Raw genomic sequence first — 15372 nt, forward strand, 5'->3', positions numbered from 1 at the left:
GATAAGCTGTTAAATAGGCCAGAAGTCAAGAAAGGACATCCAAGCAGAATATTGCAAGTGTTGTTTGAAAACTGCTGTTCCCACTTGTTGAAAATAAACCCAAACCTATGTTTGTTTCTTAAAAACATTTTTAACATTCAGCCTGTTTAACATTCTGTTGATTCACATACACTGGTTTCAATGTGATTTAAACCCCCAAGAAAGTAGGTTGAGGATTTTAACCTGTTTACCCAGAATATTTCACTTAAAGATTATTTCCATAAAAATATGCTTTGCAATTTACCATTTGTTGTTAATCAATTTTGCTGTGAAATCTAAGATACCATTCTTAATTACAATCTGAATACCATTGGATATACTACAGAAAGAGTTAAACAAGCTTCAGGCTTTGGAAGAAACTGTGAAGCTGCTACACTGAAGATTATGTTCAAATGTCTTTATGCAATGCTCATAAGTAGATGCATATTCAGAGTGCTCTTCCTACTAAGCCAAGCATATTGCAAGTAAGAATTTTTAAAAAGTGGGTGAAAGGGGTACATTTTGTGATGCAAACTCTTTGTCCCAGAAGTCTCTTATTTTTTTTTAAGGTAAAGAGAAATATTACCCAATGCTTGCATACTAATATAGTTCTATACTGTAATACAATTTGCTTACATTTGCCATATTTATGGACTTAGCATCATTAACCTTTTAAATGATTTGGAAGCCATCATCATTTTTTAAAGTGTTATCCATTAACCTTTCTTGCATTGGCTATACGATGTTGTTTCCATTAGTTCCCAAGAGTAAAGCTAATGTGATTGTGTGTTATTATTTACCCCTGTAATGACAGATATGAAAAACTTGAGGACTTAATATTGAACTGTTGGGTGCAACCTGAAAGAATTTTTGAGTCCTCTCTTCAATAAACTAGTATATACAGTATATATGCATGATGGAAAGATTACTAAATCGTAAATTAGTGGGTTTGCTGACTATAAGCAGAGCCAGAAAAAAAAAAAGCCACACAAATCACACTGCTTGATGGAAGGCTCAAATTTGTCAAATATATCAAAAGGCAAGTCAGTTTTTAACTCTAGAGCATTTCTATTTGTTAAATTGATTATGGGGCTTCGTAGGTAGAATATTTTATTTTGCAATGACAACAACAATAACAAACTAAGGGGAAAAAATTAAGCATACTCAGATATTTGGGTGTGTCACAAATAGATTTTTAGCCTGTATGATTAAAAATAAACACAAAGACATAAAGGTACCAATTCATTATAATTTTTGCAATATACATTTCCGAACAATAAAGAAATGAGTGCAATTAATGTAAGTGTTTTAGGTTGCCCAGAAAGGTATATCAAATATTTGATTATACCTGTTTACTTGAAAACCAGAAAGAGAATTGCTTACAAGAATTCTTAAGTAGCCCCTTCAGTTGTTTTCAATGATGGAACTTCTAAAAAAGTACCTCTGTTATCTGACATTTGAAAATCCCTGAAATATTTATTTAAAGAAAATAATAAAGTGCACACAGTTACAGTTCACAACATAATGGGTAGTACTGAGAAGATTCTCTTAGTAGTTTAACTTACAACAGCCATGTGCCTGCTCTTTAGACTTACAATCTGCAGCATGTTGCCTTAGACATAAATCCCACTTATTCCTATATCCATTTAATGGTAAGATCCATTAACTTTATTACAAAAGAAAACACAATTTAATGAGTTTACATTCTACACAATGGTAGAGCCTTCTAATTTGTATTTCAAATGGTGAAACTGCCCAGCAGTATCAAAGCTAGAATTATGCAAACATCTAATACATTTGATTGGCAAGAACTGTCAGAACTTGGTATCGTGAGAACCAAGCTACACGAACACTGATTTTGCTGAAACCAGGTGCTTTCCTTAGAAAGTCTTAAGAGGATTTACTTTTAGGACTTTGCAAAGAATTTGAAAAGGACACTGCAAAACACATCGATTTGAACAAACCATCCCCAAAACTTTTGAGGCAACTATACACAAAAGGCTTCACACAACTGCATTGAAGGTTTTCCAAGGTTGCCTGAATGTCCATGTACAGACAACTCTTCCATTGGGATTGTCAGTAAAACAAAGTAGCTATAGATGCACGCAGAGATGACATAGAAAAGCCAAATGTATTGAAACGTCTGGGGGATGTGGCTACCTTAAGAGGATTGCTTCCTATCGCACCCCTTCTAAGTTTGTATTGTACCATATTTACTTTGGAGTAACAGTGATGTGATGATACCCTTCTTTGGCTGAGTCTAAAACCACTTTTTCCTATTTTACTCTAGGTTAAAAAAAGTGAAAGGAACATTTTAATAATAAAAAGCAGAACAGATGTTATACAACAAGTTACAAGTCCTCGACTTACAACCATTCATTTGATCACCGTTTGAAGTGGCACTGAAAAAAGTGACTCATGACCGGTTTTCATATGGTTATGTGATCAAAATTTTGGGCCCTTCGCAACTGGCATGTATCTATTACAGTTGCACTGTCCCAAGGTCATGTGATCACCATTTGCAACCTTCCCAGTGGTTTTCTGACTAGGAATGGAGGAAGCCAGATTAGCTTCATGACCACATGATTCGCTTAACAGCAAGAGAGATTCGCTTAACAACTGTGGCAAAAAAGGTTGAAAATGGGGCACAATTCAACAACTGCCTTGCTTATCAATGAAAATTTGGGGCTCAGGTTGAGGATTACCTGTTCCTGCTTAACAACCAGAATTAAGACTGGCAACTCTGTCACTGAGCAACAAGATCATTAAACAGGGTAGTCCTTAACCATTGTAGTACCTTAGATGCCTATGTTTAGTTTTCAGTCTGGGGGATCTCAACCCAGTATTTCTCTACGCTTCCACATTTGAAGCACGGTAACATTTGGTAAAGATGTACAGAAATCAGTGAACAATCTGCTTTAGAGTTAGAAATGGCACTGGGTTAGTGTAGCCTTGAGTATGTGGACTTTACTGAATATTTACAGAAGGTAGGATGAGAGAGAAGACTTGGAATTGAACTAACAACATTTTTGTCAGATCTGCATGCTGCAAAGCCATATTTACTTTGCAAGTTACCTAATAAACATAGTGGGAAGAAAATAAATTTCCCTTTAAACTGCACCTTTACTTCGTAGGGTCACTCCATTACTATATATATTGATTAGAATGCCAGTAAAATCTCTACAAGTTGGAGATAAATCAGAGCAGTTAATATGGTCCCTCAATCTGCTGGCTTCTTTTAACATGCCAGTCAAAGCATGTTAAAGCTATTTCTTTTTAAAGTTTAGTTCACCTTAATAAGGCACTCCTGTTAACCTCAATTTTAAAGGTAAAACATAATGCTCAATAGAAGATTTACTAAGTTTCTTCTCAAAGTGAACCACAGGATGTTCAATGTGCTAAAATTAACAGCATTTTATATTTATATGCCAGGAATATTTTATTTCTTATATAACACTAGTCTTTCAGAAATAAATAAATCAGATCTGTATGATTTTATATTTTAAATATATAAGGTTAAACCATTTTAAACTAATGGAACAGAAAATAAAAAAAATTGCCAACTTAAATCAGATCTGTATGATTTTATATTTTAAATATATAAGGTTAAACCATTTTAAACTAATGGAACAGAAAATAAAAAAAAATTGCCAACTTAATTTCAGATTTGAATTTTTTCCTAATCAGTTCTTACTCAACCTACTGTAAATTCAATTCCACACAGCAGATACATGTGCTACAAGTAGTTGTACAAAGTGTGTTATGGTATATAGGATATGGATATTTTGCCCAACTCCAAGGTCTCTTAAGAATAGAGTTTGAAAAGATATTGCTTCTCTAGCTAACCCATATGAATACCTGAGATTCAGACAGGTAATATAAAAATTACTATTTAATTAGAGAATGTGTGACTTGGTGTGTTAAAGATGATGGCAGCAAAAGTGTTCAGAGCCTTGTTAAGATAGGATATGATGGCTTTTTAAATTTTGCAGATATTTTCTCTCCCTGAAATATTGCTGCCAAAATGCTTGGGGGGAAAACACACAGGCTGAAAGTGACAAAGATTTGGCGACAGCCAAAACTGAGCTACATTTGTATAAGAAGCCTCTTAAATTGCTGTGAATGAAAATATCGTGATTTCATTTCTATGGCATCACTATCAGAAACAAAGCTACCAGCATCAACTGATCTAAAACACGTTAGTTCACTCTGCATGAAGAATGTTACAGCACATCTAGAATAATAGGTAAAGCTTACAGCTCATAATTTCTCTCCCTTGCATTTCACATTGTCTGTATTTATATCAATATACTATTAAGCACTTCTCTTTCCACATTAATGCCCACCAAGCAGATTTGAGAGGAAGCCCGAAGACTTCTTTTCCTGTGGCTCTGCCTTTGGGCTTTTGGTAGGCATTAGTTCACTCTCCATGTGTTCAAGCTCTGACTGATCAAGCAGTTCAAAATCATCTCCTTCTTCTGCATCTGCCTCTTCACTTATACTTGGGATTTCCTGCACAGATTGCAACTGTTCTCTGACGGCTGCTGATACCACCGATGTAACAACATCGCCGGCAATTGCTGTCACCAAGCTGAAGGCCTGGTCATTGATCAAAGACAAGGAAAGGCCTGCTGCAGAGAGCCCTTCCTTATCCTGCTTGTAATACTGGTCTAATGAGGTTGATGGATGAGCTTTTTTTCTTTTATGCCGCACTGGCAAACCAATGCTTGAATCATCATCATCGTTTGTTCCAGCACCATTTTCTACAGATGGAAATTCTGCAAGATCCTTTGCGAAAGCTTCCTCATGATCACTTGGCCGATCAAAATCTACTGAAATGTGAACAAAACATATTGTTATAAATAAACCCCCACAATTGCACCTTTAACATACCTTTCTTTCTGAGGTCTGATGCTTGTATACAAAACGGCTTGATTCAAAGTGAATTAAATTGTCAATTAACTGGATAGGACATCTATCTGTCCAAATACAGGCTGCAGTATATAAATATATATTTCAACCAACATTCTCATTTAGAATACTGTAACACACTCTACAGGGGGCTGTCCTTGAAAAGCACTCAAAAGCTTCAGCTAGTACAGAATATAGCTGCATGGTTTGTAAATGATGCTGGCTTTTAAGCACACATTGCTCTATGGGCTGCAATGTGTTTCTCGGTACAATTCAAGCTGCTGATAGTCATCTTTAAAGTCCCTCATGACATGGGACTGAGTTAGCTGAGGTTGTTTCTACCCATCTAATCCCATCTTGCAGGATGGGCATGCTTGGCCAGTCAGCCAAGGAATGCTGGCTGGCGGGGATAAGGAGACATACCTTCTAGAATATTCTCCTTCTGGAGATTAGGATGCCTTGAAATTTTTGGCCTTTGGGAAAACCTCACAGACCTCCCTTATGTACCTGGGCCTTGGTTTCTAGGAGAGTGAAGAATTCCATTTGCTAGTTATGTTGACATTGATGGATTATAATATTTGTTGGTTGGTAAAGGTATTTAATTTCTTGTTTCTATTCTGCTTAACAGTTTTTATGATTGTTCGCCACCCACTCATTGGTTTGAGGTGAGTGGTTATATACAATATAATGATTATATAACTATTCAGATTTGCCAGTCTTTGTGCCAGTCTACATTCTCATAGGCTTGTGTGTGTATATTATTATATATAGCATTATTCCAATATCTCAGAGGTTGCCACAAAGAAGAGGGAGTCAAACTATTCTCCAAAGCACCTGAGGGTAGAACAAGAAGCAATGGGTGGAAACTAATCAAGGAGAGAAGCAACTTAGAACTGAGGAGAAATTTCCTGACAGTGAGAACAATTAATCAGTGGAACAGCTTGCCTCCAGAAGTTGTGAATGCCCCAACACTGGAAGTCTTTAAGAAGATGTTGGATAGCTATTTGTCTGAAACGGTATAGGGTTTCCTGCCTAGGCAGGGGGTTGGACTAGAAGACCTCCAAGGTCCCTTCCAACTCTACTATTGTATTGTATTGTATTGTATTGTATTATATTTCTATTATTGTTTAGCTTAAATGAGTTTGCATGAAAACCTTTTTTCAAATTTAAAAGTTAACATCTGGATTACAAGGAATGACTGTTAAGCATATATTAGAGAATCATGGTAGAATTCTTTTACTTTAGATCAGGGCTGTCAAACTCCTGGCCTGCCCATCACGCACGGTCCACACCCACGCCCGGTTTAGCGAAGGAAAAAAAAATCCTGATACGTCATGTGACACTGCCATAACAACATGAGTTTGACACCCCTGCTTTAGATAGCTAAAAATAATCTGCAATTAACAACTTGGTAAAATCTGGAAGAATTCAAAATAGTAGGACATACCATCAGATGCGTCTGTCTGTGGAGTGTTTCCCTCAGATAAATTAAAAGTTCCATTGTCAGTCCAAGATATCTCCGAGATATCAGTGTCCGATACAGACATCTCCTTGGCTGCAGTGGCTGAGCTAACCTGTAGATTGGAAAACCAAACTATCAAATATACCGTAGACTAAATGTTGCTTCAGTACACATCACTTTCAACACCATAAGCATGATCCTGTCATTATAAAGCGAGAACAGTTGCTTCTTTATTTAGGTGATGGATATATACCAACAAATATTTAAATGTTGATATATTTAAGTCCACTTTTTTTTTTTAAAAAAGACAAGCTTCTTGGATCAAGAGATTTAGACAAAAATGTAACTCTATCTTTTATTTTGCAATGCTGTGTATATTTGTGTGGAAAGAAATCACATTGAGTGCACGGTTCAATAGGGAAATGTTAGCTTATTCCACCTCATTTTTATAAAGGGAGGGAGCAGAAATACACTCTGAAAGCAAATAAAAGTTCATGTGCTTCACTGTCATAAAAAAACTTAAAAAAAAACATGATATAAGAACCAACCAACCTTAGGACATAAAGCTGATAAGTCTAATTCACTGTCATCCTCACTTGGTTTTGTTTTGATCATTTCTGCAAAACAAGAGTCTATCAGTTTAGGATTTCTGCTTATTATGCCAGTCAAGTATTTCTATTTTCATTTATTTGCAATACTGATAAAAAAAGGCATGCATTACAACTCAGTGGTGCCCTTTAGCCACAATTTGCATTTAAAACCAGCTGATTAGGTACATAATCTTTACATTGGTCTACTTATTTATATAGCATTTTACCTATCAGCATATAGTCATTTAAAGACATACATGGAAAGATCATTAATTGTTACAAGAAATAAAATATAATTAGGTTTTGAAGCTTTATTTTTATCTTTCATAAAGATGGTAAGAATATTTTTGTACCTGCGTATTTCAGTGGATAAAGTACCATTTTTAAAAATATACATCAAGGAAGCTGAAATTGCCAGTTGCTCACCTGCTCTTTCTTTTAACTTTTGGTTGATAAAGTCTTGTATTCCAAAGTTCAGTTTCAGCAGATATGACTTAATGTGGCTATATACCTTTTGTCCAAATTCATTGCACTTGAAGAATGGACATAAAAAGGCACATAATACTGTCAAAGGAAGAATAAATATAAAACCATGCAGAATGTTATATTTTTGAGACACACGGCTTTGACACAGATATTACAAATAACTATGCATCAGTTTAAGTTATATAAAAACAATTTGCAGATCTTCAAGGGAAAACTTGGTTGCATTCACACTAAACAGCTAGTGCAGAGGCCAGAAAGCTATAAAGTCTAAATGACTTTTAGCAGGATTTGCTTATTATTCTTAATCTACAAAACTGGAATAATAATGTTATGACATGGAAATAAATAAATTGGCATAATTGTTGCACAAATGACTGGTATGTTTATTATGTGCAGTCATCTGAATACTAGTAATGGAATTGTATGCATTTCTGATTGAAATTAGTACTACTGTTTAGTGGAACATGCATTCATTAGAAGTGCATCAACATAATCTGTAAGGAAATAAAATTTAATAAAAGTACTTTCATTTGTCAGTAACCTTTTAATTAATTGTTTTTATTTATTTTATAAATTACTTTCAAATTGTTACTCTGAAATATATTAGCAATAGCAATTATATTCAGCTTATATTCAGCTTCACAATGTTTTACAGCCTCCTCTAAGAGGTTTATAGAGTCAGCATATTGCCCCTAATAATCTGGGTCGTCATTTTATGGACTTTGGAAGGATGGAAGGCTGAGTCAACCTTGAGCCAGTTAGGATCTAACTCCTGGCAGTGAGCTGAATTAGCCTGCAATACTGCATTCTAACCACTGCGTCACCATAGCTCTATTATTCAAATATTTTCATATTATACATTTGTATAATATTATATAAATACTTTCTGGGAGAGGGGCGGTCTAAAAATCTAAGAAATAAAAATAAATAAATAAAAAAACTTTCAGCAGTTATTGTATTTCTCAGGACTGGTCACAATGAGGAAAATGTATTTTTTCTTCTTCTAAGCACACATCTTGTTACAATTATGAACACTATGTGAATATGGTTACATATTGCAGTGGGCATCTATGATGTTACTAAAGAACTTCCAGAACCAATTCCTTATGCATTTGAAAGAACTTACATAGAAGATAGGAGAGTACAATTCCAGGAATGTAACTTCCCAAGACTGTGAAGAATGTGCATATGCTGCAGACCAGAAGGCAAAACTGTTTTTTAATAAAAGAACAAGTGTCAATCACATCAGTCAGTAACATCCAGTACCTGTAACACATAAATCTTTTAATGTGTCCTGAGACTGAGATTGTAGAATGTTCCATCAGAATTTCTTCTTCCCTAAAGCAGCTGGATATGTTTTAGGAAGAACAGACAGGGAGCAGAACCTGTATTAGATATTGTAAGTGGGAAAAGCATAGGGAAGAACAAAGGAATTAATTTTCCTTTCTTCCCCAAAAGTAGGAATAGGAATACTCAAAGATTCCTAATAATAATCGAATCAATGGCTCTTAAATTGGTATGAAGCAGTGGTGGGTTCCTACCGGTTCGGACCGGTTTGGTGGCCTGGTCACTGGAACTGGCAGCAACCCAGGCCTGCCATGCCCCTGAACCGGTTCTCCGGGTGGGGCTGCAAGCACCGCCATCTTGTTTCTCGCTTCTGCGCAGAACAATTTTTATTGCACTGCGCATGCGTGTAAAGTACGTGTGTGCAGTGCACCCACAAGCAAACCGGCAGTAGTGCCTGCCGGAACTCACCCCTGGTATGAAGGCATGAATTGTGAGTCTATGCTGGCATCTGGCCACTAGCACTCTGATTTTTCGGATACTCTTTACTATTATGAGTTTTATGCATGTACAATTCTCATTTCAGTTAATTTGGTAGAGATGGAGAAATGTAGGACATGTGACTCTTTACTATTTTTTGCCATACCTTGTTGTACCCCCTTTGGGCACACATTCTCTTTAAAAATGTCCATACACAGGTAGCCCATTATAGAGACATTATATATTTATTATGTAGAAGGGAGCCCCAATAGCCAAAAGAAATCACACAGAAATGCTAGGACATCTGATTCACAAAAAGATGCACTATTTCTAGATCTTGCCGGAAAACAATTTGCAAAGTCTGATTTTGATTAAGCTTAAAACATCTCATCATTTCAAGCAGTACTGTATAATGCAAAGGTGCAGAAGAAAATATTAGATGCAGAACTGGCATATGAATGTTAGACACAACTGGGGGGTCATGTTCTCTTTCTAGCATCCTCTGCAACACTTTAGTGGATTAAAAAAAAAAGACTGGATTTCACATATACAATATATTACTATTTCATACATATGCCTTGGAATGTTAAACTGTCTATGTCCATAAAAATGAAACTACTCATTCAATTGGACAATTTGTTTTACTGTTAATGCAACTGTAATATATGTTATATTTTTTATGATGGATGCCTACAGGTTCTATTGAACTTTATGTGATTTACTTATATACAGCTATGTGAAAAAGCAAAATCTTTCCCATCATTCCTTCCTTGTGATTTCATGGATATTATCTATGCAGGTTTTTTTTTTTAAGCAACAGAACAAAAGTCCTTTTCCATTGCCTTCTTCCAGGATGTTTTAAACTTCATAATCTAGTTTACGGATTTGGAATTCCCTAATAGTAATTCAATTTATTTACTGATCCAGCATACATATACTGTAGGATGGAATGTTAAGATTTTTATATAAGAATGTTGCCAAAAGTTTTAAAAAAGAAAAGTCAGTCAAACGAAATGGAAGACATTGCAAGCCTAATTTTACCTTGCCAGGGTTTTGTTCTTTAAAATGAGACATTTCTTGCAGGAACAAGAAGAAACTCATCATTGCTTCTTCTATACATTGGTTCAGCCTAAGGCGATTTTCGGATTCGGATGCACTGACTTGGTAGCTGGAAAAGACAAATAAAGAAATGAATAAAGAAACATTCAGTTGTGAGTTTCTAATAAAAACTAATTCTCTACATTTGCAGAAATGTGTAGACTCTTTCTTAAAATTAGTAATTCTCCTATAACATTGATGGTTTTCAGCACCGAGTGCCGAAAGTGGAGCGCACGCTCTGGAGCACCAGAACCAGGAAGAGAGCAACTGGCTATGGTGACCAGCTGGCTGGTGCACATGTCCGTGACGGAACCCGGAAGAGCAGCTGGCGATGGCTCTGCGTGCCACTTCTGCCACATAGGTTTGCCATCACGGTCCTATAACATATGCCGTTGTGAGAGATTGGAATGAGATGGCCAGATTTTATTTGGCACATGACTTCTTTAGTTTCAGAGATTAAGAAGTACATAAAATATTTCCTGAAATTTATGAAAAATGTTATCATAAGAATACATTCCACAGAGAACAATATAAGTGCTACCCAATTGTGGACATCCAAGCAAAATTTTGCAATTCAGAAGAGACTATTGGAGCTGTGGAGGGAGGGTAGCGATCTTTGCTCTTTTGTTGAATATGATCTACCTTAAATTTACTTTGGCCTTCTACCATTTAATTTACCATCTAATCTACCTTCATTTGTCTAGGGATTTTCTGTAAACTTAATACCTAAATCCTTCAACTTAATCCATCCACTTTGTTCTCCTTTTTTCTACAGGTATGTTCTTTGCTGTCCCTACTTCTTCAAAAGCTACTCTCAGAACTTTTGTAAGCTTAGGGCAAGATTGGTCCTTTCCCCATACTTATTCTCTCCTTTTAGTACTAAGAAGGGTAAATGGCTTACAAACTCAAGTTTACAATTTCTATTTCTACAATATATGAACTGCAGGAAGAGTTATTATTATTAGTATTAATAAGAGGTAGCATAACAAATTATATTAACACAGTCAGGATAGAACTATTCTTTGTACTGTTCCTAATAGATTAAGACATTAAAATATCTCTTCCACAGCTATATAGTTTTATTATAGTTTTCTTTCAGACAAAGACTACTGATTAGAATTCACAAGGCATTTGGCAAGAGCAATGATTTTTTTAAAAAAAACTATCTATCTGATCATAACCAAATGTCAAACCAAACTCAGGCTTTTGTGTCTTTATCACGGGTGTCAAACTCAAGACCCACGGTCCAGATCCAGCCTGCAGGGTGCTGAGATCAGGCCTGTGGGCCCGTCCTGGAAACAGTGAAGGACTGGCCTGCGGTGCCTCTGCCAGCGAAAATGGAGCTCATTTTCACTGGCAGAGGGCTGCAGGAGGCTGTCTTGGCTGGAAACGGAGCCTTGATGAGTGATGTCGAGCTGGCCATGACCACCTGGCCACCCAAGATCAAACACAACCCTGATGCAGCCCTCAATGAAATCGAGTTTGACACCCCTGGTCTTTATTTTCTCTTCTTCACTTGGAATTTTGTATTGCATGTGCAAAGATGATCATCTGCTTTAAAATGTAATATTAAAATGTCCCTTTTTGTTCCTTTCATCGAATAGACTAAAGCATCTTATTTTTAAAAAAATGACAGAGGAAACAGAGTGGTCAGCAGAATTGTACCCATTCATTCCAATATCACCTTGTTAGTGGCTTTCCATCCATGGTAACATGCACAAAATTCATCACTCAAAATTGGAGTTATGAGAACTATGAGTTCCAAGATATATAGGTATTCTGCACAGTACTAAACTTAGGACTACTTATTGCCCTCACGTACATCAGAGGTGATGTGGAAGGTAGGCACCTGAAAGGCTACAGTATAGCCTAAGGAGTCTAGCCATAATAATAATAATAATTTAAAAATTGGAAGTTACTGAATGAGCAGGAAACAAAACATGAATATCAAAATAATGTAATAAAACAGAATGTTGGCAAGGAAAAGCATTATATGGTCAATTTCTACAAATGTTTTCAGGGAAACTGGACAAAGATAAAACCTGGCACTGGCTTACAACTGGAACATTAAACAAAGAAATTGAAGGCTTGGTTTTTGGCTGCTCAAGAGCAGGCTATTTGAACTAATGCAATCAAGATCAAAACTGAAAATAATCATCAAATGATTACAAGTGCAGCCTGTGCAAAGAAACAGAAGAAAAGTACCTCATATACTCAGCTTGTGCAAGAAGACCACACAAACTGATTATAAATAACATAACACAGTTGCCAAAATAATTTACTGGAATACCTATAAAAATCATGGCAGGTTATGGCATAAACCAGCGGTGGTTGTCCCAGTGGTTATCAGCACACCAAGTGTATCCCAAAAACTCTTAAGACAGTAGTTAGAAAATCTGTGCATTGACAAAATTTCTATCTGTCAATTATAAAGGGCCACACTGCTTGGATCGACACATAATACTGCATTGATACATTATGACACCTCAGGTTCTTGAAAAGAATTTGATGCTTATGAAGACAAACACTAGCTAAACAACTGGTGGCTGTGACTTCTTTTTTTTTTTTAAACAAAGTTTTATTGGTTTTTTTAGTATTTTGCAAAGGAAAAAGGTAGGGGAAAGGTTACAAATTTTGGCAACTGCAATGTGCGGTAGGTGAGCCCCCCCTCCATACTCATAGTATACATTTACATATAATTCATTATTAAGTAGTAGCATATAGTCAGCATATAAATTCAATTGGTAATTTCGATCAGTTTATGTCAGGTGGATTTTCTTACTCATTTTTCTGATCTGAGCTTTCTCGGTGTTGCCCCATCTCCCCCCGCTGGCAGGGCTCCGGCCCCTCCCGTGTCCTGTGTGTCTGGTGAAGGATCATCAGGTTTTTCTAGAAGTAGTTTATTTTTTTCCATAAAGGCCTGTGCCTCTATGGGTGTATTAATTCTAACTCTTGTCTCCTCCCAGAATATTAGCATACCTTCAGACATCAACCATCTAAACCACACCCCCTTCTGGTATAATTTATTCGCTAATTGCGAATAACTTTTTCTTTTTTCCCTCACTTTCTTGGGGGTCTGTTTCAGAATGGTTATCTCCCTATCTTTGTATGTCAGGGCTTGCCCCCTTTATGCGCTCAAAATTTCATCTCTTGTGCTTTTTCTGAGGAATTTAATGTGTACCTCCCTGGGAACATTGTGTATTCTAGCGTAGGCTGAGTTTACTCTATAAACCAGGTCTATTTCCCACCCCATCTGTTGCTTTTCTTTCTGGATGTAGTCAGCCAAAATGTTTGTCATGATGTCCCTTATGTTTTCATCATCTGTCTCCATCACATTTTGAAATCTAAGATAAAAAGACATTCTCTCAAACTCTATTTTCATCTGCTGGGTGTCAAGTTCTTTGTTTCCCTTCTGCATTCCTTCCATCCCCTCCCTCATCTCAGCCGCCCCACCCTCCAAAAGGTCCAATCTCTGTGAGTTCTTATTAATTTTGGCCTGGTTCTCTTTAATTTCTTCTTTCATCTCCTGCAGTTGTTTCTTTATTTCCTCTTGTCCCTGCAAGAGTTGCTGAAACATTCGTTGAAACTCCATCTCCATAGGTTTAGGTTGCATCAAGGCTGTTATCGTTGATTGTGTACTAGGACTGGAGGTTGCAGATGTCGGGGCAGAGGCAGCAAAGCCAGGCTTTCCAGGAGGTGGTTTTTTAGGTGACATTCTTTGTAGAATAAAAAGTTCAGTCAGTATAGAGAATGGTCAATCAGAAAGGCAGGGCAGCCAGGAGAGTCCAGGAGACAGAAGGTCCAGGCAGAAGAGAGTTTTTGTTTCCACTGGCCCTGGCAACAGAGCAAAATTTTTCACTCCAGGGAGTTCGATAGACAGCAATCAACAAGAGGTTTGTTTGAGTAGCACGGAGACAAAGACCGGAAGCCTGAAGTTTTGAAGGTGGAGTCAGATTTCACATTTCATAAAGACAACGGAAGTGTGCCATCTTGCCCTGCCAGCTTCGGGTTTAGAGACAACAAATAAAGTTTTCAAAGTTCAATGTTCAAAGTTTCCAGATCATCATTGTTTTAAGGTTTAAATCCGAAAATTCACTTAGTAGGGGCGTGACATCATTGGTTGGCTCTCCCCCTCCTCCTCCTTCCCCTGGGGCTAAGAGCTAAATCGTTTCCAGCCGCCTGTCCAAGGGAGGGGGGGAAAATCCCCCTCCCTCCAGGCGCGCCTCTCCGATTCAAGCCGAAAATAAAGTTTAAGCAGCTGACTCTTTTGTTGAAGTTATTAAAGTTGTTAAAAGGAATGGAGGAAGTTCACGCCTCACCGCACAGCAGCCGCATCCTTCTATTCTCTTTTTCTCCGATCAGCATCACAGCGAAGACGCCGGAGCGTCTCCCCATCGTGCTCCCCGGTGCCTGGAGCGAGGCGGGGGCCCCCCCGCCGATCCAGGGATCCCCTGCAGTGCCGCCCCTCCGGCAGGACGCCTCTACGGGGCGTCCTGTGCCCCCCAAGGAGTGGGAAGCCCACCGGGGATGCGGGGGGAGAGCAAGACTTGCCCGTCGCCGTCGGCCGCCGGAACCGGAAGTCCGTGGCTGTGACTTCTTGTTGTTAACAGATAATAATAATAACAATACTGATGATGCTACTTAGTTGGCTAATAAAACCCCTGCAATCAAACAACCAAGCTCAAAGAGCACCAAGAATGCCACAACACCAATAGTAACAAGAAAAGAATAATAACAGCTGCAACTTCCATTATGTATTAAAAATAGAGAGTTCTGCTGCCTATGTCAATGCCTATTATATCCAATTTTTCCTTTTTGTGGACAGACCTTTGGTAATTTAGTGAAGTATCCTTGCATGTCTATTCTAAGATAATCCTATCCAATTTGAGAGACTACACTTGTTCATACCAATAGAAATATTTAGCAGATGGAGCCAAACAAGAATGTTTTCCTCTAAGCTTCTGGCTTTGTTCTGTGGTGAAAGAGCTACTTAACTCAGAGCTGAAGTGCCTCGTGCCCAGACTTCTAGTAGTTAAGACAAGC

General features: G+C 37.4%; 1 protein-coding gene across 3 annotated transcripts in view; it reads right to left on the reverse strand.

The window, feature by feature from the left end:
* Window positions 1-1341: 1341 nt before the first annotated feature.
* The window catches only part of RETREG1 (reticulophagy regulator 1), a 55405-nt gene continuing 41374 nt past the window's right edge, over window positions 1342-15372 (reverse strand). The window contains exons 4-10 of one of the 3 annotated variants that reach the window (XR_014175179.1): window positions 10273-10399; window positions 8594-8678; window positions 7408-7545; window positions 6944-7008; window positions 6377-6503; window positions 3674-4850; window positions 1342-3581 (exon numbers count right to left, since the gene is read on the reverse strand). Coding sequence is in view for 2 of the 3 variants with exons in the window: in XM_081950511.1 (XP_081806637.1) it covers window positions 4354-4850; window positions 6377-6503; window positions 6944-7008; window positions 7408-7545; window positions 8594-8678; window positions 10273-10399 (1039 nt within the window). In the remaining variant the exon portion in view is untranslated. The other 2 variants (XM_081950512.1, XM_081950511.1) reach the window with 2 other exon arrangements.

Source organism: Natrix helvetica (genome assembly GCF_964273705.1).
Source record: "Natrix helvetica genome assembly, chromosome: 4".
Taxonomy (NCBI): domain Eukaryota; kingdom Metazoa; phylum Chordata; class Lepidosauria; order Squamata; family Natricidae; genus Natrix; species Natrix helvetica.